The following is a 26,737-nucleotide window of genomic DNA, read 5'->3' as shown; positions in this document are numbered from 1 at the left end:
CCCATCCTCCCCTATACTTAGTCACATAAGACACAGTTCATACAGGACCACTAAGTCAGCTGTGACCACCATCACAGAAGGGAAGCCTACCTATTACTTCAGTGCCTGACAAGTATTTTTTCTTCTCTTTGTCTGTCTCTCATCTTTGTGCCAGGGAGACCCTACAGCATCATGGAGCTGGAGCTGGTGGCACCCGCAACATCTCAGGCACCAGTAAGTTTCATGTAGAGCTTGAGCAGGAGCTGGCTGAGCTGCATCAGAAGGACTCAGCACTGCTCTTCTCCTCCTGCTTTGTGGCTAATGACTCTACTCTCTTCACCTTGGCCAAGATCCTGCCAGGTAAGTCTGAAGCTTGAGCTTTGTTTGGAGCTGGCATCATATAAAACAGCATCCATACTTATTGCCTCTATTGCTCCTTCCCTCTATTCTGAGTTCTTCTGCTCCCACTGTCTTTCCTCCTTATTCACCTTGTATACCCTCTATACTAGATGATTCTATCCCTCTGATTTCTTCTGCATCTAGATAAAGGACCACTACTGGGGAACATGACTCAACCTCTCAGAAAAGAAACTCCATAAATTTATCACCTTCCAACTCAACTGGGCTCTTAACACACAAAAATAGTCTTCTGTATCCCCAGAGAAGTTTCTTCAAACTTTCTTCCATCTTCTTAAATGTCTGACTACCCCTCCTTCACCAGAAAGGAACTTTTTATTTTTATTTATTTTGATAGATTTATGGAGAACAAATGCTTTTAGTTACCTGGGTGGATTGTATAGTGATGTAGTCAGAGCTTTTAGTGTACCTGTCACTCAAATAATATACATTGTACAAAACAGGTAATTTTTGATCCTTTATTCCCTACCCATCTTCCCCCTTCTTACCTTCCAGTGTCCATTATACCACTTTGTATGAACATGTATACCTATTGTTTAGCTCCTACTTACAAGTGAGAACGTGGTGTTTGCTTTTCCATTCCTGAGATACTTCACTCAGGATGATGTTCTCCAGAGGAACTCCTTATTTATTGGCACCAAGTTACAAATTTATTTGCTTGTTCATCTATCCTTCCCTCATCCTTTTCTCTTACATTAGAAGGTATATCTCTCCTTCCTCCTAAAATGAATCTATTCACTTGTACACTGGATCCCATCTTCCCACTCTTTAGCCAATAATGTCCTCACCTTATATACCATGTCATCTTTCCATCATTGCCCCAACCCCAGATGAATGTAACTGTCCACCTTCCCCATGTCAATCTGAGATTATGCAATTGTTCAGACAGGAGCGACTAAAAATTCATGGGCCCCAACCTCTACTAGATTCTTTATGTTCTCTGGCAATCCTGCTTCCCAGGTCAATTTCCTAAGTCTCTGGGAAAGTTTTGCCATATTTCCATTGTCCTTAGCCTTCCTATACCTACCTACTCCTCCACCCTCAATAGGTGACCTCACCTGTTACCGCTCTGAAAATAGAAGACACCGGACAGCAATGTCCTCAACTTCTAGCCACAAAGTACCTACAAACTTACAAGCATCTATATGTGACCTCTTCTCACTCCTTCTCTCCAGTGACAGTGGAAGAAGTACCCTTTTTCTTGTTGACTAATCTTTCCACTGGTGCTCTGTGTCCCATTCCCCTCTACCTCCTTGAGAATCTTTATCTATCAGCTCTCTCCCTCTCTTGTATGTTCAGCCTCTCCTTCTCTTTAAACATGTTCAGGTCTCTTGCATTCTTAAAAGACAAAATGAAACCATTGCCTCAATCCCTCATTATTCCTTAGCTACTGCCCTATCTCTCTCCTTCCTGAAATAGGCAAATTGCTTCAAACAAGTCTCCACATTTTCTATGTACTTCATAGCCTTCTGTCAATTATTATTCAGCACACTGTAAACATCACTACTACTTCTCAACCAAGGTCATCCATAAACTGCAACTAAACCCAACATCTTTGGGACTTTTTTCAGTCAATCCTCTTATCAGCCATTAGAATTCAACTACTTTCCATCTCTACTGTCACCATCCTAACCTAGATCGACACCAATTTTTTAATTTCACCTTTGCCCTTCTATAATCTGTTCTTCACGACAGTCAGAATGGTTTTAAAAATATAAACCTATCTTTGTTACTGCCCTGGTCAAAACCTTTTAATGGATCATCATTGACTTTAGGACCAAATCCTTATGGTTTCTAAAGCTCTCAATAATCTGCCTTCTACATATGTCTTCAGCCTCATCTTTTGGCACCCCTCCTTTCACTCATCAATTCAGTAATATATTCATCTGTATACTCATTCACTCATAAGTCTGTCATTGATTTATTCATCCATTCATTCAACAATGTCTTACTTAGCATCTACTATATACTTAACCTTGTACTGAGTACCAGTGACAGAAAGATTTAAAAAAAATGGTTTGTGCTCTCAAGAAATTCCCAATTTACTTGTACTTCAAGCCATGTCGTCCGGGAAGCAGAAGGTATCCCTTACTCTTATGGAAGGACTAGAGTTCTTTGATGGCAGTGCAATTTGGGGGCAGCAGGAATCAAACCCATTCACCAATTTCCCACCCCCACCTACCCTCCCAGTATTACATAGTAAAAAGCCCTCAATTCCTCAGGTCCTAGAGAAAGGCCTTCCCCTCTCTGGATTTCAGCTTTCTCACATGTACCATAAATGAATTGGATCCCATGATCAGTAATGGCTCTCCCAGCTCTTACATGCCATTATTTCAATAGTGAAAGGCTGATAATTACCTATGCTGGTAACTATAAGAAGATAGATAATACCTATAAGAAGTGGTATTTCATCCAGACCTGGAAGAATCTAGCATTAGTCCACATCAACAAACATTCCCTGGGATAAAACCCCTTTCTAAGTCTTGATCTTATATATTGGAGAGAAGGAACCTAGGTCCTATCCTCAAGAGACTCGAGAGAGCGAGAGAGACTCTAAAGCTTCCAGAGAAACTAAATTTTCCTCCACCTCAAGACAGAGGCCAGACTTGTGTTATAAATAACTGGAGGGAAAGGTGTAAGGGTTAGAATTTCAAGGCAGGAAAGTCCTTCCAAGGGAGGAAGATGTGTTGCAACAGCTTCCAGAGGTGAAGAAAGCAGAGAAGGCTTGTCAAAATGAAGAAAGGGTTGGCTATCTTCTATCTTCTCCTGCCAGGTCAGACCTGAAAAGTGAAGTGAGAGTACTGAGATAAAATTGTGCATCAAAATTATGCATCTGGTTCCTCAGGGTGTGAAATTTACTCCGATGCGGGCAACCATGCTTCCATGATCCAAGGTATCTGCAACAGTGGAGCAGCCAAGTTTATCTTTAGGCACAATGACCCTTACCACCTAAGGAAACTTCTAGAGAAGTCCAACCCTGAGACACCCAAAATTGTGGCCTTTGAGACTGTTCACTCCATGGATGGTATGTATTTCTGTGAGTCAAGTGTATATTACCAGTATTGGTTTCACAAAAACCATAATGATAGTAATTATAATAATAACAGCTAACACCTATAGAACACATATTATGTGCCAAGTGAAATTATTGCTATTTTACATGTAATTAATTCATTTAATCTTCACAACAATTCCATGAGGTAGGTGCTAGTTTTATTTTTTATATGAGGAAAACTGATACGTAAACAAATGGATTAACTTGTCCAAGATCACACAGCTAGTACATGGCAAAGGATGGAGAAGCTATTACACTCATCTTATCAGTTAAGAAACTAAAGTTCAGAGGTGATATACAATGGCTCAGAAAATTGATGCCAATAATTTTAACACTAGGATGTATGACTCGAATTCCTTCAAGTGACACTCCTTTTCCACTAGAAATGCCATGCAAATCGGTCATACAGTGTCTAGTTTCTTACAACAGAAAATTTCACAAAACACTTCCTAGGATATTTTTTTCAAGGTCCAGTATGAAGCATTGGTATTAAAACAGGTTTTTAAGTCAGAGAGACTTGGGTTCAAATCTCACCTTTGACACTTAACTGGCTATATGATATTGAGTAAGTCTTTAACTCTCTGAGCCTCAGTTTTCCTCAAGGAAAAATTGTCCTGTTGTGAGAATTAAAGATGATGGAAGCCAAAATATTTAGTATGTTTTAGTAGAGATAAATAACTTTTACCCTCCTACCTCCTTTCTTGTCCCAACTAAAACAATACCCAAAGCTTTTTATTGCTGGCCCTATTGGGCAGAAATCATGTGTTTTAGGTATGCCCTTCCAAATGTATTTAAGGGAAGAGGTCCTCACCTCATTTCAGTTTGTTACTTTACCAACTGAAACAAAAGAAGATTCATAGTACTCCCTGATTTAGCTAGTGTAAGTGCCATTAGCATTAGGTAATGTGTATTCACACAGGCTCTAAAACTAGACTGTCCATCTTCAAATCTCAGCACAACTTACTAGCTTAGGAAAACTTCTTAATTTCTCTGTGTCTCAGTTCTCTATCGCCTTATTTGAAAAATAGAGGTGATAATAATTAAGCAGCTGTGAGAATTAAATGAGTTAATATACGTAAGAAACTTACTGTAATGCCCACTCTCACATTTCTACAACTAGCAACAAAATAAAACCACTCCTTTTCCATATTTCTACTACAGAAATTAATCAAATTTAGTATTTCTCTAGTATCTTGTTGGTACCACTGCACTTCCTTACATTTGCAAATGAATAGTTCCTTGTTTCCTTGGTGGAAACTGCCCAAACTTTCAATCTTAGGGTTGAATCTCTCTTATTAAAATAATGCTGGCTGGATGTGGTGGCTCACGCTCATAATCCTAGCACTCTGGGAGGCCCAGGAGAGTAGATTGCCTGAGCTCTGGAGTTCGAGACCAGCCTGAGCCAGAGCTAGACCTCATCTCTTAAAAAAAAAAAAATAGCCGGGTATTGGGGTGGGTTCCTGTAGTCCCAGATACTTGGGAGGTTGAGGCAAGAGAATCGCTTAAGCCCAAGAGTTGGAAGTTGCTGTGAGCTGTGACACCACAGCACTCTACCATGTGTGACAAAGACTATGTCTAAATAAATAAATAAACAAATAAAATGACGCTTGAACCATCACACTGTCTCCTTTTTCTCAGGCTCTACTTTCTGGAATTGTCTCCCCTTATGTTGCTCTATTGCTCACATTCTTTAATCTTGGCCTATAGCCCCTGTTTCTACCTGAAGAAGTTTCTTCTGTATTCCAACTCTCTGTATTTCAACAGTTTCCAGGGAGTACAGAGGGTGGTATTAGTGCATACACAAACCTCCAGGAAAAACCAAAGAAGCAAAGAGAGGCTAAAAATGGTAGAAACAGGAAGACATGCATAATCAGAATGAAGGAAAAACAGACATAGATCCAAGCCTTTATCTCAGATTGGGGAAAAGACACACACACACAGAGAGAGAGAGAGAGAGCGCGCGCTAAGGTAAGCATGGGATATAAGCAGTTGATGCATGCAAAGAGGTTTAGAATAGTCCCACATGAGGGTGCCCGTTTTCCTCCCTCTCTACAATATCTCTTTCTAGTCTAAATCAGGTGTGGTAAATTCTACCCTGGAAATGGTGCTAGGGAAGGATTATGAACTTCTACCTCTATCCGTTGGCTTTGCTCAGGTGCCATCTGTCCCCTTGAGGAGTTGTGTGATGTAGCCCACCAGTATGGGGCCCTGACCTTTGTGGATGAAGTCCATGCTGTAGGACTTTATGGGCCCCGGGGCGCTGGGATTGGAGAACGTGATGGAATTATGCACAAGATTGACATAATCTCTGGAACTCTTGGTAAGTGAACACCCTGGGCCTCCCTTATATGGCATCTAGAGAGGAGCCCCTGCAAAAGCATTTTCTTCATATACATCCCCACGCTGTAGGAGTTGTTTGGACAGAATTCACAGCTCCAGGCCGCTATCCTTCTGGACTCCCTCCCTATACTCCCATCCCAATCCAGAGTTGCTGAGAAAGTCTGGGAGGGTTTTCTGAAGATCCCTGAGCTGGACCAAATAACCAGGTTCAACTTGTGGATGTGGAAAGCTGTTTTTAAACCCCTCTCTAACCTCTTCCCCAAGCTTCATCTTAGCTCCACTCATGGCCCTAACCAGTTAAAAATCCCCACCCAGCTTCTGCTTAGATATCTAGTCATTGCATATGGCAGGACTTGAAAGTGCTATCTCAAAGAAGCAGAATTATCAGCTCTGCCTGGGTCATGGACAGGAGAGATGAGGCGAGGCCTGAGGAGACAGTCTGGAGCCTCAGATTCTGGTGTACTTCTCTGTGTTATCTGGGACATGATCCTATTCCTCCAGGGACTGATCATAGGATCTGTACATGTCTTCCTCCTCCTTCTCTCCAGGCAAGGCCTTTGGCTGTGTGGGTGGTTACATAGCCAGCACCCATGACTTGGTGGACATGGTGCGCTCGTATGCTGCAGGCTTCATTTTTACCACTTCACTACCCCCCATGGTGCTTTCTGGGGCTCTGGAATCCGTGCGTTTGCTCAAGGGAGAAGAGGGTCAAGCCCTGCGGCGAGCCCACCAGCGCAATGTCAAGCACATGCGTCAACTACTAATGGACAGGAACCTTCCCATCATCCCCTGCCCCAGCCACATCATCCCCATCCGGGTGAGCACCCCACCCTGTCCATTGCCCTCACCATCTCTCTCTTCCGAGGGGTTTTCTACTCTCAGCAAAGTGATATCTGATTCTACTCTTCACTTTTCTGCTGTTCTCCTTATTGCCAGCTGTTTCCCTTTTTGAAACATTATTAGCCATTCTAGATCAATGAATTTCTTCTTTGCATCAGCTATTACCTCATGCTTGTAAGACTGTCCTGAACTGCACAATATTTAGAACTCACAGCCTGTAACTCAGTGTTTCTCAATCTGTGGATCATAAAATCAGTTTGGTGAGTTGTAAGTGGGATTAAAAAAATGAAAGAAATAGAATAGCAAGTGTTAGAGTACATCACATATACTAAGGGTATCATTTTGTGAGAAATTTGTTTTGTATATGTACCCTGTTTCCCCGAAAATAAGACAGTGTCTTATTTTAAGGTGTGCTTCCAAAGATGCGCTAGGTCTTATTTTCAGGGGACGTCTTATCTTTCCTGTAAGTAGGTCTTATTTTTGGAGGATGTCTTATTTTCGGGGAAACCGGGTATGTATATATGTATATGTATATATGCACATATGTATATGTGTATATTTATGGTCCTGGTGCAAAAGATATGTCTTACGGAGAATTGAGGTCAGCAAAAGGCACAGGACTAGCTGCTATTTTGAATCCCCAACTATGTATGAAGGTTTACTATTGTTAAACATGAACTGCTACTTATTTCCTAAATGACATTTATTTGTGCTATTTGTGTGAGCCAGGTAATTCAGGGCATGGGAAGGACACTTCTTTTATGCCAATTTTATGGATGAGAAATTAAGTCACTGCTCCTTATGAAAAAATCTGCCCCCAAATTCAATATTCCCTAATTTAGTTCCCTCTACCTGCTTAATGGAGCTAGTGATGGTGGGCTCAAGGTGGCAAGTAGTGATTGGACTTTCTCCTGAGTCTAGGTGGGTGATGCAGCACTCAACAGCAAGCTCTGTGATCTCCTGCTCTCCAAGTATGGCATCTATGTACAGGCTATCAACTACCCAACCGTCCCGAGGGGTGAGGAGCTCCTGCGCTTGGCACCCTCCCCCCACCACAGTCCTCAGATGATGGAAGATTTTGTGGGTACGTTCTCAATATGGAAGCTGGAGAGCACTCTCCCTCCACTTAGCTCCAGGATCTGAAGGAGAAGTTGAGAATACAGAGACCATTCAGTTAAACAGTTATTTCTGGAACATCTGTTATGTGCTATCCCCTATACTATGGTCTCAAATGAATGAGAAACAGACCTTAGGACTATAAGGCTTCAGTGTGGTCGAGGACAACATGGTAGACACAATGATATAAAGGAGTGATGAAAGCTTAACAAAGGCAGTGCATGCAGTGGTTTTTGGAACAGAGAGGAGGGCCCTGACCCAGTCTAGAGGATTTAAGACAGGTTTCCTAGTGGAAGTGTCACTTGAGTTGAGTTTTGCAAGCTGAGTGGTATTAGGTGAAAGGTATGAAAGAGATGTTCCTAGTAGAGGGGAGAGCATGAAGAAAATCAAGAAGGGGATGAGAAGCAACTGGCGATTTATTAAGAATAATAAGCAGGTATCACTGGGATCTAAGATAGTAGGAATGGAGTTTGCGGGGAGTATAAATCTATGATCTACAAAGACAACACAACGCAAAACAGGGACTAGATTGAGAGGCTTGTAGAGCTGAATAATTTGAGTTTTACCCAGAAAATTCTAGTTTAAGCAATTTGCCTAGTTTGCTGGATTTTCATTGGGTGCAGTTCTATGGCATAGCAGAGGAGCCAGACACAGGTGTACAGTACAGAATGATAAGCTCTACTGTTCTGGTAGATGGATGGAGTGACCTCATTACAGTTAGACAGAGTGGGAAGGATGAAATTGGAAAGGCTTTGTAGGTGAAGAAATTTTTCTTTTGCATACTGAAGTATATATGAATATGGTATAAGGATATTCCAGAATTAGAGAATTCCTTGAGCAATGACCTCGAGATAGGAAAGAGAGTTCAAGGAAGATAAGGAAGACAAGGTAGTAGGCACCATTTATTCACTTACAAACATTAAATAATTCCGGCCAAGCACTGTTCGAAACCTGTACAAACTTATCTAATCCTCACAACTTCACTAGGTAGAGATGCTCTTCTCATTTTAATTTTGTAATATGTGGAAATTGAGGCATAAAAATATAAAATCACAGGCCTAAGGTCATAGAGCTACTAGGTTGGAACTAGGGATCTGTCTCTATCTCCGTGGTCATAACCACTAGGTCTTCTGCCTCTCTAAGCTGATGACCCAGACTCCCGGGCCTTTAGTTCAGTTTTCTTTATTGCTCTTGGCTTCAATATTAGAGGTGAAATGTTGCAAATGGTCTCTCAAATATGTTCTCTTTTCTCCCCTACCACTTTGTAAGTCCATGTCAACATGATTTCTTCTTAATTTTTCTGCTCCTCTTTTGTTTCTCTTCAATACCTTCTGCATATTGATCACCCAAGAGTTTTCTAAGAACCTGAATAAATGGTTCTCTTACTTAAATCCATTCCCTATTGTCCAGACTCTACAGCAGTATTCTCCAAGGTGAAGTATGCAATATGACTTTATAGGGTGAGGGACTAGAGTACATATTAGAATGTTATGTTTATTTTTAATCTTAAGAATAGGAAGGTAAGCATTACTGATATTGATTTTTAACATACAGATTGACAATGAAACCAAGTATATAGTACATAAATAAATATACAGGATGGAAAGTACATGATATAATGTTTGTACTAAAATGGATGTATAGTCCAACATTTGGAAAGATTGGTTTACAGACAGAGTCAAAGCTCCCTGGCACAGGATTCAGTGCCTATCACGTGGTCATCTCTGTGCCTTCACCTCTTTCCCATGTGCATTTTATTTCTCCAACTACACCATATTGATTCCTACTTCTCTTTCAAAAAATATTTACCAAGTACCTACTGTGTGAGTATGCCATTCCAGATCCTGGGAATCTATTAGTAAAAAAACCAGTGACAAAATACCTGCTCTTCTGGAGCTTATATTCTAGTGGAATGGGATAGTCAAAGAATATTTTAAAAATAAACAAATTGAATACTATGTTAGTTCTAAATGCTATGGGAAAAAAATAAAGCACTATAAGGGATATTAAAACTAGTCCCAGCCCCCAGGGGCTAGTTCAGAGGAGACTACAGTATTACATTAGCAAGGGTAGAGACTATTGAGGTGATACTTGAGCAAATATTTAAAGGAAGTGGGTAGGTATCTAAGGGAAGGTTGGGTAGATATCTAAGGGCTATGCATCCTAGGTGGAAGGAGCAGCCTAAGGCATGGAAGACACAGAAGTATTACTTGTCTTACTCAAGAATGGTAAGATGAGTGAGGAGTGGTGTAAGAAGGTGGAATACAGAAAAATTGAGTAGACAGAGGCAATGCAGAGCCAGAGTGTTATATGCCATTGGAAGGATTTTGGCTTTTAGTCACAGCCCTTAGAAGGACCTGAATAGAAAACTGACTTATTTGATTCAGGCTTTTAACCGAATTATCCTGAGTTCCTTGTTGAAAATACATTGAAAGGGAGCAAGAGTGAAAGCAGGAAGACCCAGTAGGAGACTACTGTAACATTTGAGATGAAAGATAATATTGGGTAAGATGTCATGATGGCAATGGAGGTGATGATAAGTGGTCAGATTTTGAAGGTGGAGCCAATGATAGATTAAACGTGGGGTAAGAGAGAAAGAAAATTAAAGGATGGCTAAGAAATGTTTGGACCGAACAACTGGAATTGCCATCAACTGAGATGGGAAAGGTGGAAAGTAGAGCAGGATTGGTGGAAGGTAGAGACATGAATAGCTCAGTTGTACTCATAAGCTAAAGATGCCTATTAGACATGTAGGTGAAAATGCTGAAAGCTCACTGTATAGAAAAGTCTGGAAATCATAGAGACATCTGGCTAGATATGAACATTTCAGAACCATCAGATTAGAGATGGTGCTTAAAGCCATTACACTAGATGAAATTACAAAGGACATTAGCATAGGAAAGAATAAGGACAGCACCCTGGCATATACCTGAGGCACTTCCTAGAGTTGAGTCAGGTTCCCTCCTTTGGTTCTCACCCTGCCCCAGAACTCCTGGTCATAGCATCAACGGAATAGTGTGGTTACTGTCAGTATCATCTTTCCTTACCATGCTAGAAGTTTCCAGATAATTCACTTGTCCAGTCACAGCACATCCTATACTTAGGGAGTGGTCCAGGGCAGGACAGCTTCAAATTATATCAAAAGACTGCTTCCCAATCTATCATACATCCTGGCACCCATAGAAAAATGGCAACATTTATGGCACACACTGGAGCAGAGAGGTTATTTCTGGCCCTGAAGCACCTTGAAGTGTTGAGGGTACCAATATCTTGGCCCATATGTACTGTGACATGGGGATTTGGAAGACGTAGTCTTAACTAATTCTTTTTCTCTCCTTCTCCTAACACCTTCAGGGAAGCTGCTGGTAGCCTGGAATGAGGTGGGGCTGCCCTTTCAGGATGTGTCTGTGGCTGCCTGCAATTTCTGTCACCGTCCTGTGCACCTTGAGCTCATGAGTGAGTGGGAGCGTTCCTACTTTGGGAACATGGGGCCTCAATATGTCACCACCTATGCCTGAGAAACAAGTTGTCTTGGACCCTACCCAACCTGTACTGCACTTGAGGCTCTACCTCCTCCCGTCCTCTGCTTTGTTGTGTGCCTTTAGCTGACTGAAGTCTAAAAATAAAGAGCAAACTGCAGCACTTTTAGCCCTTTATTAGACAGAAAACAGACAACTGCACTATACCTGACTCCCTCCTACAAGTGGCAGAAGCACGAGGAAACCAGATCACTGCTGGCCTGACCATCTCATTTTACTGATAGGGAAACTGAGATCTAGAAAGAGGAAGATGTCCAAACACTATGCATGAGTTGCACAAACAGCTGGGACACTTGGTAGATTTGTTGGAATTGGCTCTAAACCCAGGGATTGATTCTTCACTGTTAGTACCAGACATTTGGGCCCCGGCTAGCCCTTGAAGCCAGAAGATAGAGTCAGCCCTAACCAAATGCCTGGAGAGGAGTGGTTCCCCAAAACTGAGGAAGTATTTTCCAGAAGGGGGAATAGATGTCTTTATCAATCCATTATCCTCTTTCCCTCATGCAGCATCTTATAGAATAAGAGTCATCAGCCCTGTTTTCCAAGGTGATAAAAGAAGTTTGGCTATGGCAAGCACCATATCTAAGTCAATGCTCCCAACCTTTCCAGGTCATAGCACACAGGAAACATGTGCATGGCATAGTTGGGTATTGCTTGCCTGGGAAGCAATATTCCCTGAGACTTGTCTGATCCCATGACCTGTCTAGCAACTCTGAGGGACAAGGGTCCCATTGCTTTCCACCCTATAACCCATTTGTGGCACCTGTAGAACACAATCATTGGGAAGTTGTGGTTTAAGGCTACACAACCCATCTCCCTTGCTGATCTAATGTCAACAGTGCAGAGAACCCCTACAGCCAAGCACTTTATGGTAAGTACCACTCCTCTCTCTTCCCCTCTCCCTAGAAGTTATATTATCAGGGTGCAGGCAGCTGGCAAACCAAGTATTGAGATAGCTTCTCTGACTCACCTTTATGGAGTACTCAATGTGGTACCCTCAAACAAAGACACAGACTTTATGCATAAATACATTTCCCAACAAGGACAGAAAGGGTTTAAAAATCACAATTTTCTGAGGTGGCTGATTCCCATGTACCTGTGACAGGAAGATGTGTCACAGGATTAAGGTACAAGAAACTTCACCAATAAGGAAGAGCTAGGAAGGAAGAGAGAGAAAGAGAAGGGTTGAGAGGAGGAAGAGAAATAGGATGAGAAAAAGGAAGTAGAGGGAAGAGGAGAAAGAGGAAGAGGACAAAAGAGCCCTAGACGCAGCACTGGCAGCTCAGGAGGAGGAGAGCTGTGCAGGACTGACTGTGCCAGACATCCTGAGGCCTCAGTTGGTTCATCTGGGTCTGCCCCAGAGGAAGAAGTTGTAGTAAGAGGAGGCATCAGTGGATGGACCCTGGGGTCTGCCACATATGTAGAAGTAGTGGCTTAGGTTGGGTCCTGGCTTCTTCACAGTATGCATCACACATGGCTCCCTGTGGCCACCAGAGGGGTGTTGGCATGAGGTCCCCCAGAACAGATTTCCAGAAGGAAGTCCATACCTCCTTTTCATCTTTGTCCTCTAAAGCCTTGGCCTGCTCTTTTGCCACTTTGGTTGTTGTCTCCTCTTCTGAAGTCTTTGGGATAAGGAGGGCACCCATGAGTGGCAGGCTAGGTAATTCTAAGTAAGGAGACGCTTGGGGATGGCAGAGGATGGCTGGAAGTAGCTCTTCAGATTTTTCTGGCCTCTGCTGGAGCCAGCCTGACTGGGCTGAGACCTGGTTGAGGGTACGTACACAGTCTTTGTTTTGGCACTTCTGCACCCTGGTATGGTTGATGAGCTGGAGTGCTAACTGCTCCAAAACAGGATTTTATTCAAGAGGAACTAGGAAGTGAAGGATCTTGAGCTGGGTGCCTGCAAACTCAGGGAGGAAGCGGGTGCACAGAGGTGGGTACTGTTTTGCAGGCACAGAAAACATGCTTAAGACTGTACCCACAGGGCAGTGATCAAAGCCCATCACCTCATGCAGCAGAAAGGATGCCTGGAAGGTATCTATGAGATGGCAGACACCAGTGACTACTAACTAGCAGGTGAATCCCCCTTTCTGCTTTGGTTGGAAGTAGTGGTAGCTATCAATGAAGGGCCTTTACATAGTGGCCAGACTGGCAGCCCAGCTTACTGAGCAAGCCATCCATCCATTTGCATACTGGGTTCTCTTCAAAACTTTCCCAGGGGGGTGGGAGAAGGAAGAAGACAGGAAGAACTAGATTTCCAAAACAGAAAGGGACACAGACTAACACTTCATTTTACAAATAAGAAAATTTGGTCCCAAAGAGGACTATTGTTCAAGGTTACATAACCCACCAACAGCAAAGCTGGGATTCCAATTTCCATCCTTTTCAAAAGTCCATGCCTCTTTTTCCCTCTGCACCATGTTGCAGCATTTGTTCAAAAATGACAAATCTGAAAATCTGCTATTTGTTTAACCAAAACAATTCCCAAGAATTTCTTTTCAAAATAATGGAAAACAGGAAGCTAAAAGTGTTTGCCCCTGGGAAGTAAGTCTGGGGTTAGGAGTTAGGAAGACTGTTGGCTTTTCATTTTTACCCTTTGATGCTATTTGGTTTATCTGGGATGTGTCAAGGCCCTCAATGACCAGCCTTCCCTTGTGAGCTGAGAAGCTTCAGGGATCCATGTCTGAATACTTCCTTTGGCTCTGATCTCCAGTCCATCCATCTAACCATCCAAACCACCCATCCATCCAACCATCCAATTCACCCACTCATCAATGCCAAAAATGTCCACAGAGTACCTATTATGTGCCAGGCACGATGCTAGAATAAAGTAGAAATGTATCCACTCCTGAGGACCAGAGATTACCTTTTGGGAAGTGATCTATAGCTGAGATGTGAAGTCTGTAGAAGAAAGGTGCAGCATACCTAAAAGACTTGATGGCAGACCAGACTGAGGATAATCAGCAGGAGATGACTACTATACTCCATTCCAGCAAGAAAATGCTGGTCACTTGGATTAGGATGGTGCCAGAGAAATGAAATTATGAGATTATTAGGAGTTAGTATCAACAGTACTTGCTGACTAACTAAATATGGGAAGGGGAGTAAGGAAGAAAAACAATTCTAGCACAATTCTTAGGCTTCTTTCAATCAAGGGGATTATGGTCCACTTAGAAGACCAGAAGAGCCAATCTGGTGTGAAGTGGACATGTTCTGCTATTTTGGAATGATTGTGTATGTCATCTGAACTAGTACTATTACTTCTCTTTTCCTGGAAGGAAAAATGAAGAAGGTATACTTGAGAGATCTAGGATAGCTCTGAACTAAGTAGATGGTAACACAGGAAGCCAAAAGGACAGATGGAGAGAATGCCTGATGAGGAATAAGGCAAAGTGAGGCCTTAAGGCTTGAACTTTGTTGTGCTCACCCCTAACCCCCTACACCACCACCACCATTCTCTCATTTCAGCTCATTTTCCTACCTGAGAACCATAGCTATATTCATGCAGTTCCTCTGCAAACTCATCAAGGAATGTTCCCATGGCCCCACCTCTGAGCCAAGCCCAGTGCTGAGTTGGACTGTGTCAGTTAAGTTACTAATCCACCCCCAACCTCGTCCATGAGGCAAGCCAAGATGAGGAATGGCTTGTAGATTCTAGGCCAGTGGTTCTCAAGCCTAGCTGTACAATAAATCACCCTGGGGGCTTTTAAAACACACAATTACTCTGGTCCTATACCCAAGAAATTCTGATATCATTGGTCTGGACTGTTTCTAAAGTATCGATATTTTTGCTGTAATATGCAGTCAGGGCTGAGAACCATTGGTCTAGAGCAGTGATTTTCAACCTGGGTGCCATGAGATGATCTTACATGTGCCACAATAATTCTTAAAGATCATTAATTAAATTATGTTTAAAAGAAATTAAAAGTACAGTAAGTATATTATTTATTTATTTATTTATTTGGGGGGATTTAACTGTTTTGTGGAAGTTTAACTATAGGCTCAAGTGTACCATGAGATAAAACAGGTTGAAAAGCACTGGCCTAAAGGGACTTAGAGACAAGAGGTTCGTCTAAGAAAAAGTCAGAAGAACAGGGATGTCCATTAATTTCGTGTACAGTGAGAAAATCCAGAATAAGAACAGTTTTTGCAATGGGCAATGACGAAACAACCTGTCTGGAGAGCATGGAGTGGGCAGGGATATGGATGATAGAAATGGAGATGGGGGCACAAACTAAAAAGACCCTTAAGTGCCAGAACACTATGCTTTCTCTGGATCCCAGAGGTAACATGGAGATTATTAAGGGTTCATGAGCAGGAAACACAGTGTATTAGGGAAATGACCAAGGCAACGTGGGATTCAAATCCGTCATAATCTGGCCCCCAAAGGATTCTCCAGCTAAACCTTCTGCCACTCACCTCCTTTCTAACAAGAATAGGATCTGCAGTTCTGAAACCTTTGCCTTGCTAGAATGTTTTGTTCCTCTAATCCCAAATCTCTGTTGTACTTATCTTTTAAAATTCAGCTATTTTTAAGCTGCCTACCCTGATGGCCAGGCTTACCTAGTAATCTTATCTCTGAGCTCTAGAATGCTGAGATGCCATCTGTGTCATAGCCCTAAAGATACCATTCTATAACTGTCTGGTCATGTGTCTATAGCCCATCAGAGACCTCTGAGGGGCCAAGAGCTGGACCTGACTCCTGAGTCCCCAGCATGACTAAGGGCCAGGCCAAGGATTAGGTCAGTAATATCTATTCAATGAATGACCAGTCCTCTCTGTTTTTCCATAAAGGAAGCTGCTCTCATGCCCAAAACCCAGGATTGATTGCCTGGGTGAATAGAACTGCAGTTAGGAATGAAGCCAAGTACCTAGAGGGAGCCTTACCAGGTTGACTGCATCCCAGTAGTTAATGGGGTGGTGGAATGATCCCAGAATGATCACATGGCTGAAAAATACAACATGGGATTATCAACTAGATATTCAAGAAAGGGAAGCAGTAGTTCTGGTCACCTCTAACATTAGGCTTCTTCTCCACTAGCTACTCAGAGCAGCCCACCTCTCCAATCTTAACACACCATAACTTACTGCCTTTCACACCTGACCAATCTAATTCTGATCTCTAAAGGTGGCACTGTTCCCTATTTTACATGACTGTCTCACTAATCACTACCTAATGGCATTTTTCTCATCCTTCAAAGCTGAGCTCAGATATCACTTATTCTAGGAAGCATCACTTGATTCCTCTATCCCACCCTCACTTTCTCATTCCTCCCTGGAACAGGACTTTCATTTTCCCCCAGGCACTTTACCATCCTCATCTCATTTCATCCTTAAAAACTATTCTGTGAGGCAGGGATCCATACGCTCATTTAACAAAAAGAGAAAACAAAGGCAGGAATACTTTGGGGCTCACAATGAGTAAGAGCTCAACAAAGCCGTATTCATTTCACTTTACCTCATCCTCACAGCACTAAAGAGAGCAGGGCCTATTCAGGTGGGCATACCAGTGTCCACCAACTAGGCTATGAAGGACTCTAAGGTTCCATACCCTTTCCAATAGAGCATGACACAGGGATGGGCACCAAGGTCAGTCTCAATGGAGCCTTTCTGCCAGGCTTACAGTACCTGCCAGCTGCTAGGAAGGCTTCTGCTCGAATCTTCAGCAAGCGATAGAAGTGCATCTTAAAGGCCAACAGCTCAGGCTTCCCAAGGTCCTCATGAGGGCAATACACGTTGATTAGGGTCAAAGTCCTCTCCTTCCCTTCCCATGTACTGGAGAGAGATCCCCCAAGAGAGGTCAGTTTCAAGCCATCTCTTCCCTCCCTATACAAGGTCCTCTCCTTCCTTCCAATGTGTTAGGGAGAGACCCACCCAAAGGGGTCAGTTTCAAGCTACCCCTTTCTTCCCTATACCACATGGCTTCCACTTAATGACTTGGTGGGATGGAGGAGAAGAGGGATTAGAGAGATGCAAATGAGTTGGCATGAATACAAATTAGAGACTGACTACCTACCTGTGAGGCAAGGAGAGGTGCATCTGAGATGGCACAGGTAAACCAGATAATGGTGCTACAATTCACAAAGACAAGACACTCAGGAAAAGAGCCACTTGGAGCAAAAAGTTCAATTCTGGCTAAGCTGCTTTTGAGGTGTTTGTGGTCCAGGCCAACTCCCCACTGTAGAAATGAGAACTCAAGGCTCAGAAGAGAACATGATTTGCCAGGGTGACATAGTAAGCAGCCTGTCTAGGACTACACAACAGGAAAGGCAAATTTGGGAACTTCTTGGTGAATATGTTTATACATATTGCAAACCTCAGAATCTCCACACTCACAGAGTACCAACAACAGTGCTCAGTGACAGGGAGACACAGACTATCACCAGATCTTGTACTGTGTGAGGAGGGCCTGGCCCTTACTATCCAGACCCTGGAGCTCCTCTTGGGTGAACTCATCCATATTTCCAGAGCAACCCACATACCCTGAGTGGCAAGCAGGCCACTGAGGCCTTCTCCAGCCGCCACCAGAGTAGCACAGTCCTTACAGAAGGGGATAAACAGGGTACTCTAAGTAGATCTGGAAGACAATAGCCTAGTACACAGCCTGTACCACTCCAACTGTCCCCACCTAGGTCACCTAAGTTATCTTTATAAAGTGTGGCTCTTGATTTTTTTTTTATATATGGACAAATCTCCCAACTCAAGGGGCTCCCTGAATGTGAAGCAACTCTACTCAAACCCTAGAGGCTTAGTTCTTTCATCTAAAATAGCCATAGAATAGTAGCTAATGTTCTAAGTGTTCTACATTAATATATAGTAAGTGCTCAAAAAGTATTAGCTATTATTATCAAATGGACTAATTTATTTAATCCTTGTAACAGCCCTAAGAGGCAGGCATTATCCTTATTTTAAAGTTGAGGAACCTGAGGCACAAAGAGGTAAAAGAACTTGCCAGAGGGTGTACAGCTATGATATGAGCCATGATTCAAACCCAGACAGTTTGGTTCCAGAGTTCATACAATTAACTACCATAACACTGTACGTCTGAGTTCCAATAGGTCAATTTTGTGTATAAAACCTATACTTCACATAACTTAATATTATGTGGCTTTAGCTCTGTAAAATAAAATTTTCAATTTCTTATTATCTTATCAAATATTAGAAGCTCTTTCCTTCTACCTCCATCACTAATTTAAAGGCGCCAGAAAGACCAATTTACCAGAATAGCCACTATGGTTGTGGCTGAAGCTGAAACAGGAGTTAGCCCTCGCCAATAGCCAAAGGCTCTGTCAGCACATCCCCTTTAGAAAACAAAATGTAAGATTAAGCCACAGGTAAAACTAGGACCCAGGACATACAAATGCCTGAAATTAACATTATAATTCCTTGCACACATCAGAGCCCAAACTGGGAGGAAAATGAAGTATCTATGATTATTGGAGCTAGAAAGATAGGAAAAGTCAGAATTAGAAGTCTAGGAAGGGGGAGAGACTACGTAGTGTGAGATAGAAATCAGAGCTAAGTCTGGGGGTCTAGGTAATGGGAGGAACTGAGGGTGAGAAATGGGGGATATAGGAGAGGGAAGTGAAAATTTGAGCTAAGGGTGGAGATGAGAGAGCGAATTGGGGGATCAAGAATTAGGGAGTCTGACAGGGGTGGGAGGGAGAGAAAATTAGAGGATGTCTATGCTTGGGATGGGATAGGAGGTGTGGCTTTGAGCTGAGGAGGAGAGATGGGGTAGAAATTTGAGGAGCTGAGCTAGGGTCAGGGATAGAGAATTGGGAGGTCTGACTTGGATACAGGAGAAAGAGTGTACTGGGGCTGGGGAGCAGAGAAAATTCGAGGGAATGAGTTGAGGCCAGAGAAAATGTGATAACCTCAGTGAATATGGAGGTACTGAGAGGGAGGCAATTAAAGTTCTGCTGAAAACAGGCGATGAAGTAGTAATTAGGGGATCTTGCTGGTGTGGAATGGGGGCGTAAGGGAAAGGGAAAGGGCAGGACTCTAAGAATTGGAAAATGGGAAAGTGAAACGAGATGGGGCAGGGAGCATAAGTTAGCGGGAAAGGGAAAGTCTGACAGGGATCCTAGATTCTTGAGTGCTCACTGGTCACTTTGGTTTCCTGGAGACGGATAATATCAGCATCCAGCTCTTCCAAAATGCGCCCATGGCCATGGTGGCACAGTTACTGGATTCCTGGTATACCATATCTTGCAGGGGGTCCGAATACTATTGATGTTCTATCTCACCACGCGCAACATCTTAGCAAACTAGAACACTTACCAACCCGCGCCAAACGAGGCCCAAACTAGCAAAAGAGGTTGCACCTCCGAAGACAGGCGTTCGCGTGAGACCTACGAAACCACGCAGGGCGGAGCTCGGAGCTTCTCAGCTCTCATTGGCGGGAGGGGCAACGGGGCGGACGCTGAAGGGAGCGGTTGTCTAGGAGGAAGGAATGGCGAGAGGAGAGTCTCTAGATGGGCTCCTGCCCTTTTGTCCACACGCTGGTTAGGACAGCTGAGACCGCGTTTTTCCTTTCCTTAAAAGCCCCCTTGGTGCTTCCAGCTACTTACAAGTGGGATTATGTCACTTTTTAAATTGCGGAATTCTGAGCAAACAGCTGAGCGGCCAAAGCCCCGCCCCCAGGCGAGGAACCGCTCTCCCAAGGGCACAGACGGCTGAGCCCCAGGAGTACTGGCGCAATTGGGTGGGGCGAGGGAGGTTCTTGGTTGGAGGAGGGAATGCTGAGAACCGCACTACTGGGATAAGGCCTAGGAGGAGGGCCTTTGGCTTTATTGGGTCAGGGGGTAAGAGGAGACTGTCTCGAACTCTACCTGCAGCCATTATTTGTCTTGTGGCTCATAACATTGGGAAGAATATGGCTGAACATATACTTGCTCTTGGCTCCATTTCTCAGGTAAGTAATATTGAAGCTCAGAAAATTTAAGCTCCTGAGCAATACTGCCTCTAATGTATCCATTAATAATTGAATATCGGTTTGAAACTTATAAAAATCATTATTACTAGTAATGCAAGCACATCAAGATATCACTCTTTCCTTAAGTATTCCCACATGCACTCTTCATCCATGGCTGTTCTGTATACATTATCTTATTTCATTCTCAGGACATAGTGGCTAAGAGTGTTTCAGTGAATTCACGTCAGCCTCACAGAAGTGTTAGAACCAGCATTCCAACCGTATCTTAATTAGCTCAAAAATTAGTTTCCTGAGTACATTTTACCTAAATACTCACTTCCCCAGTTAGCCCTTTTCTTCCTGTCCTCCACAGCACCCTATGAGCCATTCTGTCATAGCACAATGCATAGCTAACATTGATTTCTACTTCTGTTGCCTCTAGACTGCTAGCAGCTTGAGAGCAATGACCATAACTGATTCATCTTGTTAGCCCTATCCCCTAATACTGGACCCAACGTATATTAGGAGGCAATAAATACTGAATAAATAAACAAAGGGCAATAGCAAGAGCATCAAGAGGCTTATGGATTATTTTTGGCAGCACAAAAATGGAAATAATGGGCATGCCCAATGTCCACAGAAAATCATGATTTTACATCTTTAGGGTGCTCACCCAGACTTGTGACATAATTCTTTTTTTCCCATAATTCCACGGCCTTATAGCTATCATCTTCAGTGGCTACAAAAAAGACGCAGCAAGCTGATGTTCAGAAAATAGTTCTGTAATTAAAAATTTGTGTGTCTTGAGCTTTTTCATGCTTTGGAGGTTATTGACTCAGCATTGAGTCCTAAGAGTGGGGTAACTAGAACAAAGGAAATGAAATTTTTTATTGCTCTTGCTTCATATTAACAAATTGCTTTCCAGTAAGAGATTGTGCCTATTTATACTGAAGACTGATTTGAAACTTAGCCCCAAGGAAATTCAGACCTTGCCTGTCTCAATAGCTGGTTTTAATTTCCCCATTCTGCCATGGCTTGTTAATATTAGTTCTGACCTTTGGGGCAAGGTGAACACATCGTTGGACTGAAGAGAAAAGGCTCTGGTGGCTCAGGAACTTCTTTGACAACTACAGCAGCTGATATTTCAACAGAGCACACCCTACTCCCTTAACAAGGATACTTCCTCAGCTTTTTCAGGGAACCAACAAATTCCTCCAGGCTCCCTCTTTGATGCTACCCACTGGACCTGCTTTGGGGCTTGTAAATGTAAGAGAACTGAATGTTGGATAATTAATGATGGAAGAAAAAACCTCCAGGAGAAAAGGTAGGTGAGAAAAGTAGACAGAAGTTACACAAGTCCATATCCATTCTTTAGGCTCTCTGGAAAGTTTTTGTTGCCTAGATGATCGGTTTAAATGTGCATTAAAGGGTATGGGAAAGTTGGGGAAATATGATTACCTAATTTATCTATCTGTATTTTTTTTTTTTTTTTGTAGAGACAGAGTCTCACTTTATGGCCCTCGGTAGAGTGTCGTGGCCTCACACGGCTCACAGCAACCTCCAACTCCTGGGCTTAAGCGATTCTCTTGCCTCAGCCTCCCGAGTAGCTGGGACTACAGGTGCCCCGCCACAATGCCCGGCTATTTTTTTGTTGTTGTTGTTGCAGTTTGGCCGGGGCTGGGTTTGAACCCGCCACCCTCGGTATATGGGCCCGGTGCCTTACCGACTGAGCCACAGGCGCCGCCCCATCTATGAGTTCTGACCTGCCTTTGTGGGACATTGTCCCAAGGAAGCCATAGCACCTTTGGAAGTCTATCCAACTTAGTCTAGTCCAGTTTGGAATGAGCCAAGTGACTGCGATTATATCCCTTACCTCGTCATTGGCATATAAAGTAGGGTTGAGTTGTGGCACTTTGAATAAGTTCTCTAGCTTCTATAGCCATCAGTTACTTCTTCATTAAAATGGAAATCAAAGTTCCTAGCCTACTTCCCTCAGAGAAATGTCTGAAGATCAAGAGGGGTGGGAGGACAGGAACCAAAACTCTTCAGAGACATTTCAGGACTTCTCTGCTCTGAGATTAGCGATCCTGATTTTTCTATAGCCTCCAAAGGCAATGCCACCCACAGCCCTCTGGTTACTCTTTTCCCTGAGTGACTATGGTTTGTGGAGAGCTTCTTCTAGGACAAGGATTCAGTGAGCTTTGAGGCCCAGGCAGTGAGCTAAAAGTAGTAGGGGAATGGTGGGCCATGGGCAGTGGCTGAGGAGGAAGTGGATCCTAGGCTGCTGCTACAGAAAGCCTGATGCTCATATACATGCACCTGGCTTGTAAGCCTTTGACCAATCTACCTTCCCACCCTATCCCTTCACAAATTCATTCACCCGCAGACACTCTGAATATTACCAATAGGGAGACCTCATTTGTGATTTTATTACCCATCAGCACTGTCTTGATGTTGCTTTAAATAATTTTGGGGGTAGGAGAAGGATCTTTGAACCTTGAAAAACACTATATGTGTTTCCTAGAGATAGCCCCATTTTTGAATTTGCAGCTCAGGTCTTAGTCTTGAGTGAGAATCTGATAGTAAGTGAACCCTTTATCTTTCAGTAGTTCATTCACTTTTTCAGAGAGGACTTCATTCCTTTGCTTATCCTGTTCTGCCCAAGTTGAGGTTGGGGAATCTTTCTAGGTGCCATCTTCCACTTCATATAAAGTTAGTTCTCCCATCCAATTCCCTGCACAGCTCTCTGTTATGTCATTTACCATGTTGAACAGGGTTTACTTGTCCACATGTTCATTTCACCTATGTGTATGGCAAAGAAGTATGACCTGTACAAACATCCTTTGATGTCTCCACTATCCTCTGAGACAGGGCCTACACTGGGTACTAAAAGCACACATCACATATCACTGAGATCCAGTCTTCTAAGGAGCTCACAGTCTAGCGGGGAAGCAGAACAGGAAAACACTGGTGACTATTTTGTAGGCAAGACCATGTAGGCAATACAAGAACCAAAGATAAAACCTGTCCCAAGGAGAGAAGAACCACTTTCCAAAGGAAGTGAATATTTAACCACACCTTGAAGAGTGAGTCAGATTTGAGAATAGAATAGGAGAGAAGGTATTCCAGGCTAAGCAAAGGCCCAGGTAAAGGAAAATACATGGTCTATTTTGGGGCCCATTGAATCAGGTGGTGCAGTTTATGCATGGAGGTCAAGAGACATGGCTAGGAAAATAGGATAGGGATTGATTGAGAATAGCCTTGAATGCCAGGCCTAGGCCTTTCCATAAAATTTGTGTTGTTCTCCTGCTTCTGGTATCAGAATTGCTAACAGTAGTGAGTTGTCTGATAGCTAGTTCCAGATAGTTTTAAGTTAGATTTTCAAGCCTAGACACCAGATTTATCTTTTTAGACCTTGTCAAAAGCCTGCTAGCCTCCTATCTCAGATTTCCCACTGCTAAAATTATCTTTCTGCCTCCTAGTGGGGTCATGAGGACAAAATTGTAAACAGAGAAGAGACATTCATGTGACCAGCTAGCATACCTTGGACAAGCCACTCACCCTCCCATACCTATTTACTTGTGAGACTAGTGAGCATATTTGTAATGAGCAAATAGGATAAGATAAGCATTGTTGCTTTGTGGGTGATAGAAAACTAACATGAAAAGGTTTATGATTAAGATAATTAGCATTAACAGAATTATACCAATTAGAAGATGTTAATAGAGTTATATCTCTTCCAAAGCTTAGTTCTGAGATTCTAGGAGTTCTGAGCTAACCTGGAAGACCACATTCTTAAATCAAGCTTGCTTGATCAATTAACCAAAGATAATATCTGAACTGGGGAAAATTAGGTTCCTGTGTTCTACTCCTGACTTGGCCACTGATTTTCTATGTGACCTCAGGAAGATATTTCTAGGCCTCAGTTTTTTTACTTGAGAAAATGAGATGAAATAATCTCGTAAGTCTTTACAAAAAGACCAGAAGATCAAAAATGAGTTCATTTTTCATTTGGTTTATAGGAGCTCTGTGTATTGTAAGTGTTAACTCTTTAACATAATATTGCAGATTTCTTTTATTGAGTGTTTCTGTATGCTTAGCATTATAGTAGAGGTTGAAGATTAGTCAAAGAGGTGATTGATTATTTACTTCACAAAGGGAATAACAGTGTTAGGTAATATATTTTTAGCATTTTCCAGGGTGCTTTACGTATAATGCCACATTAAATCTTTAGCATCCCTTAAGCTGGTAGGTATTCCTATTACTCCCATGTTCCAGATGAGAAAATTGAAGCACTGAAAAGTTCAGTTTTCTTTCCAATGTCTCATAGTTATCTAGAGGAAGAGATAGGATTCTAGTCAGGTAGTATGGCCCCAGAGTCCCTTGTTCTTAACCAGTGTGATCCTCTGTCTCAGTAGATTTATTTAGGTGGGTGGGCTCTGGAATTCTTTGAATGTTTGATATGATTTATACAGAGCAACTGGAGGGAATCTGATCCTTATGTAGACTAAGACTGTGCAAATGTATTTTAGAGAACTTCATTCAAGGTAAAGTGAAGCTGACAGCACTTCCCTCAAAGGTGAAGATTGGAGATTTCTTTCCCCAAGAGATTGCCTTCCTGTAGCCCAGTTGAATGGAAGAAAGATGAGCTTCCTTGTAGCCAATCACTGGAGGTTCATTAGGGGGTGGGAAGGTTGTGAAATAATGAAGGAAGAGTGCACTTGGACATCTTTCAAGCAAGCTGTGCAGCTACTTGAGTTCTACACATAAATGCCTCAAAACAATGGGAAGAAGGGCAAGGGGTAAGGGAATGGATCATCTGGGCTGGTTGGCTCTGTCCTATGGACTTGTCCTATTTTGAGGCCATTTCTCCCTGCTCCCCACACTCTCCCTAGTGCAGTCTTCACCCTCCTGAGCCTCTATCCCAGTTGCTTGGCATGAGGAACCGTAGCCAGGTTTTAGATCAGATCATGATGTCCTTCTCCCTACAGAACCTGCTTTCAACTGGCAACCACTTGGGCAGTGCTTACCATTTCTCCTTCCAGCAATGGCTGCATCCACTCCTCTTCCTAAGGTGTCATATTTACTTGGATTTACTTTCTTTTGGCTAGAGAGAGTATATAGATTATCAGATAGTGCCAATCTCTCCAAGAGTTTCGCAGGCAGCACATTTTAGGAAGAAGATGCCCTGTGGCAGGAAAAGCAGCAGAATCCAAGAGAAAACAAGGGTTGCAGTAACATTTTGGGTGAGGAGAGCACTAAGGCAGTGCACTTTACATTTCCAGTCTGTGCCTTTAATTGCTAGCTCAAAAGATCCATATTTTCATTAGGGACTTTGTGTTTTTGTCCTCAAAACCTTGCATTTCTGATGTGGCTGTTTCTGTTTTGGAGCTTGACATTCTACTTGGATCTGTTTTTTGTTTGTTTGTTTGTTTTCTTTTCTTTTTTTCAAAGCTGTGAAAGCTTCTGAGACCTACCACCACCATTACCTTTGCTTCCCCATCCCACACAGGATATAAGCTCATGATCTTTGGTCTTTTATTTGCATACTCTACTAGTCCTGCCTTCATTGGAGGGAAGTGGCTGGCCAGACCTGGGCTGTTTTGTTGGCTGCCTTCCTTGCTGTGCTCCAGCTTATCTTTATGTACATAGCCCTTGGAGTTCAGAGGCCTCTGCCCAACCTCTTGCTCTCTGCACCCAAGCCCCCACTGGTACATACAAGAGTAGAGGCAGGCTAGGACTAGAGAAAAGAGGACAGAGATCAAGAGACAGGTTGTGAGAGGGCACAGAAGCCCACTGCCGTTCCCTGACCCAACCCACCTACTGTTGCCATATATCAAGGGAAGGGGCAGCTAGTAAAATAGGAACTGAGGTGTGGTGCCGTGTGGGCAATAGTGTCATTAGCTGTGACTTCTAAGATGTCTCAAGAGATGGGGGAGCTCACCCAAACTAGGTTGCAGAAGATCTGGATTCCACACAGCAGCGGCAGCAGTGGGCTACAACGGAGAAGGGGCTGTAAGTGGGGTTTATTTTCATGGGCTTCACGGTGGTAGAGGTAGAATGGGTGGAGAAGAGCAAATGATGCAACCCTCCCTACCTATCATCCACTCCCACCCCAACCTAAAAGGTGGAATAGATGAACAGCTGAATGAATTAGCTGTAGGATAAGAGTCTATTATCAGAAAAGGTGAGGAAAGAATGAGAAAGACAGATGGAAAGAGAAAAGAGATTAAGACAGACAAAGGAGAATTAATAAAGACCATCTTCATCAAAAGCATGATGAACTTTGACTAGGAACTTTTCCTTTCTTATCCAGAACTTATTTGGAATGCTTATTGTTTGGAATTTCATGTTTCTTGTTTGGTTCAGTGCTATCCTGGAATGTTTCATTTGGGTGACTTCTGTAATGTGACTGGGACCTGATCTTGCCTGACTGATAGTGCCTGGATGAAATAAGGGGATGGTCTCTGGCATCGTCTCTCAGGTGACAGGTACTGAGTACACAGTGGTACCACATTACTGGTCAGTACTGCT

General features: G+C 42.9%; 3 protein-coding genes across 6 annotated transcripts in view; 2 read left to right on the top strand and 1 right to left on the bottom strand.

Annotated features, from left to right (window-relative positions):
• The window catches only part of ALAS2 (5'-aminolevulinate synthase 2), a 43,580-nt gene extending 32,191 nt beyond the window's left edge, over positions 1-11,389 (top strand). For both annotated transcript variants that reach the window (XM_053579904.1, XM_053579905.1), the window contains exons 6-11: positions 155-339; positions 3,242-3,421; positions 5,607-5,771; positions 6,340-6,608; positions 7,553-7,715; positions 11,102-11,389. In XM_053579904.1, coding sequence (XP_053435879.1) covers positions 155-339; positions 3,242-3,421; positions 5,607-5,771; positions 6,340-6,608; positions 7,553-7,715; positions 11,102-11,265 — 1,126 coding nt within the window. In that variant the 3' untranslated portion in view covers positions 11,266-11,389. The remainder of the gene's footprint in view (positions 1-154; positions 340-3,241; positions 3,422-5,606; positions 5,772-6,339; positions 6,609-7,552; positions 7,716-11,101) is intronic.
• Positions 11,390-12,628: 1,239 nt separating this feature from the next.
• Positions 12,629-19,547, bottom strand: APEX2 (apurinic/apyrimidinic endodeoxyribonuclease 2). Its single transcript, XM_053579019.1, is given in 15 exon segments — positions 12,629-12,779; positions 12,781-12,976; positions 12,979-13,060; positions 13,062-13,418; positions 13,420-13,495; positions 16,056-16,060; positions 16,174-16,234; positions 16,915-17,061; positions 17,670-17,766; positions 17,769-17,853; positions 18,498-18,549; positions 18,551-18,587; positions 19,393-19,455; positions 19,458-19,508; positions 19,511-19,547. Coding segments are annotated over 15 exon segments (1,497 nt in total).
• Positions 19,548-19,749: 202 nt separating this feature from the next.
• PFKFB1 (6-phosphofructo-2-kinase/fructose-2,6-biphosphatase 1) overlaps positions 19,750-26,737 on the top strand; it is a 74,141-nt gene continuing 67,153 nt past the window's right edge. Inside the window, exons 1-2 of one of the 3 annotated variants that reach the window (XM_053579894.1) lie at positions 19,750-20,203; positions 21,392-21,527. In XM_053579894.1, coding sequence (XP_053435869.1) covers positions 21,497-21,527 — 31 coding nt within the window. In that variant the 5' untranslated portion in view covers positions 19,750-20,203; positions 21,392-21,496. Of the gene's footprint in view, positions 20,204-21,391; positions 21,528-25,850; positions 26,219-26,737 lie in introns of those variants that run through there. The other 2 variants (XM_053579893.1, XR_008377601.1) reach the window with 2 other exon arrangements.

This window comes from Nycticebus coucang, chromosome X, assembly GCF_027406575.1.
Source record: "Nycticebus coucang isolate mNycCou1 chromosome X, mNycCou1.pri, whole genome shotgun sequence".
NCBI lineage: Eukaryota > Metazoa > Chordata > Mammalia > Primates > Lorisidae > Nycticebus > Nycticebus coucang.
The sequence above is the reverse complement of the archived record's forward strand: the minus strand, read 5'-3'. Positions and strand labels throughout refer to the sequence as shown.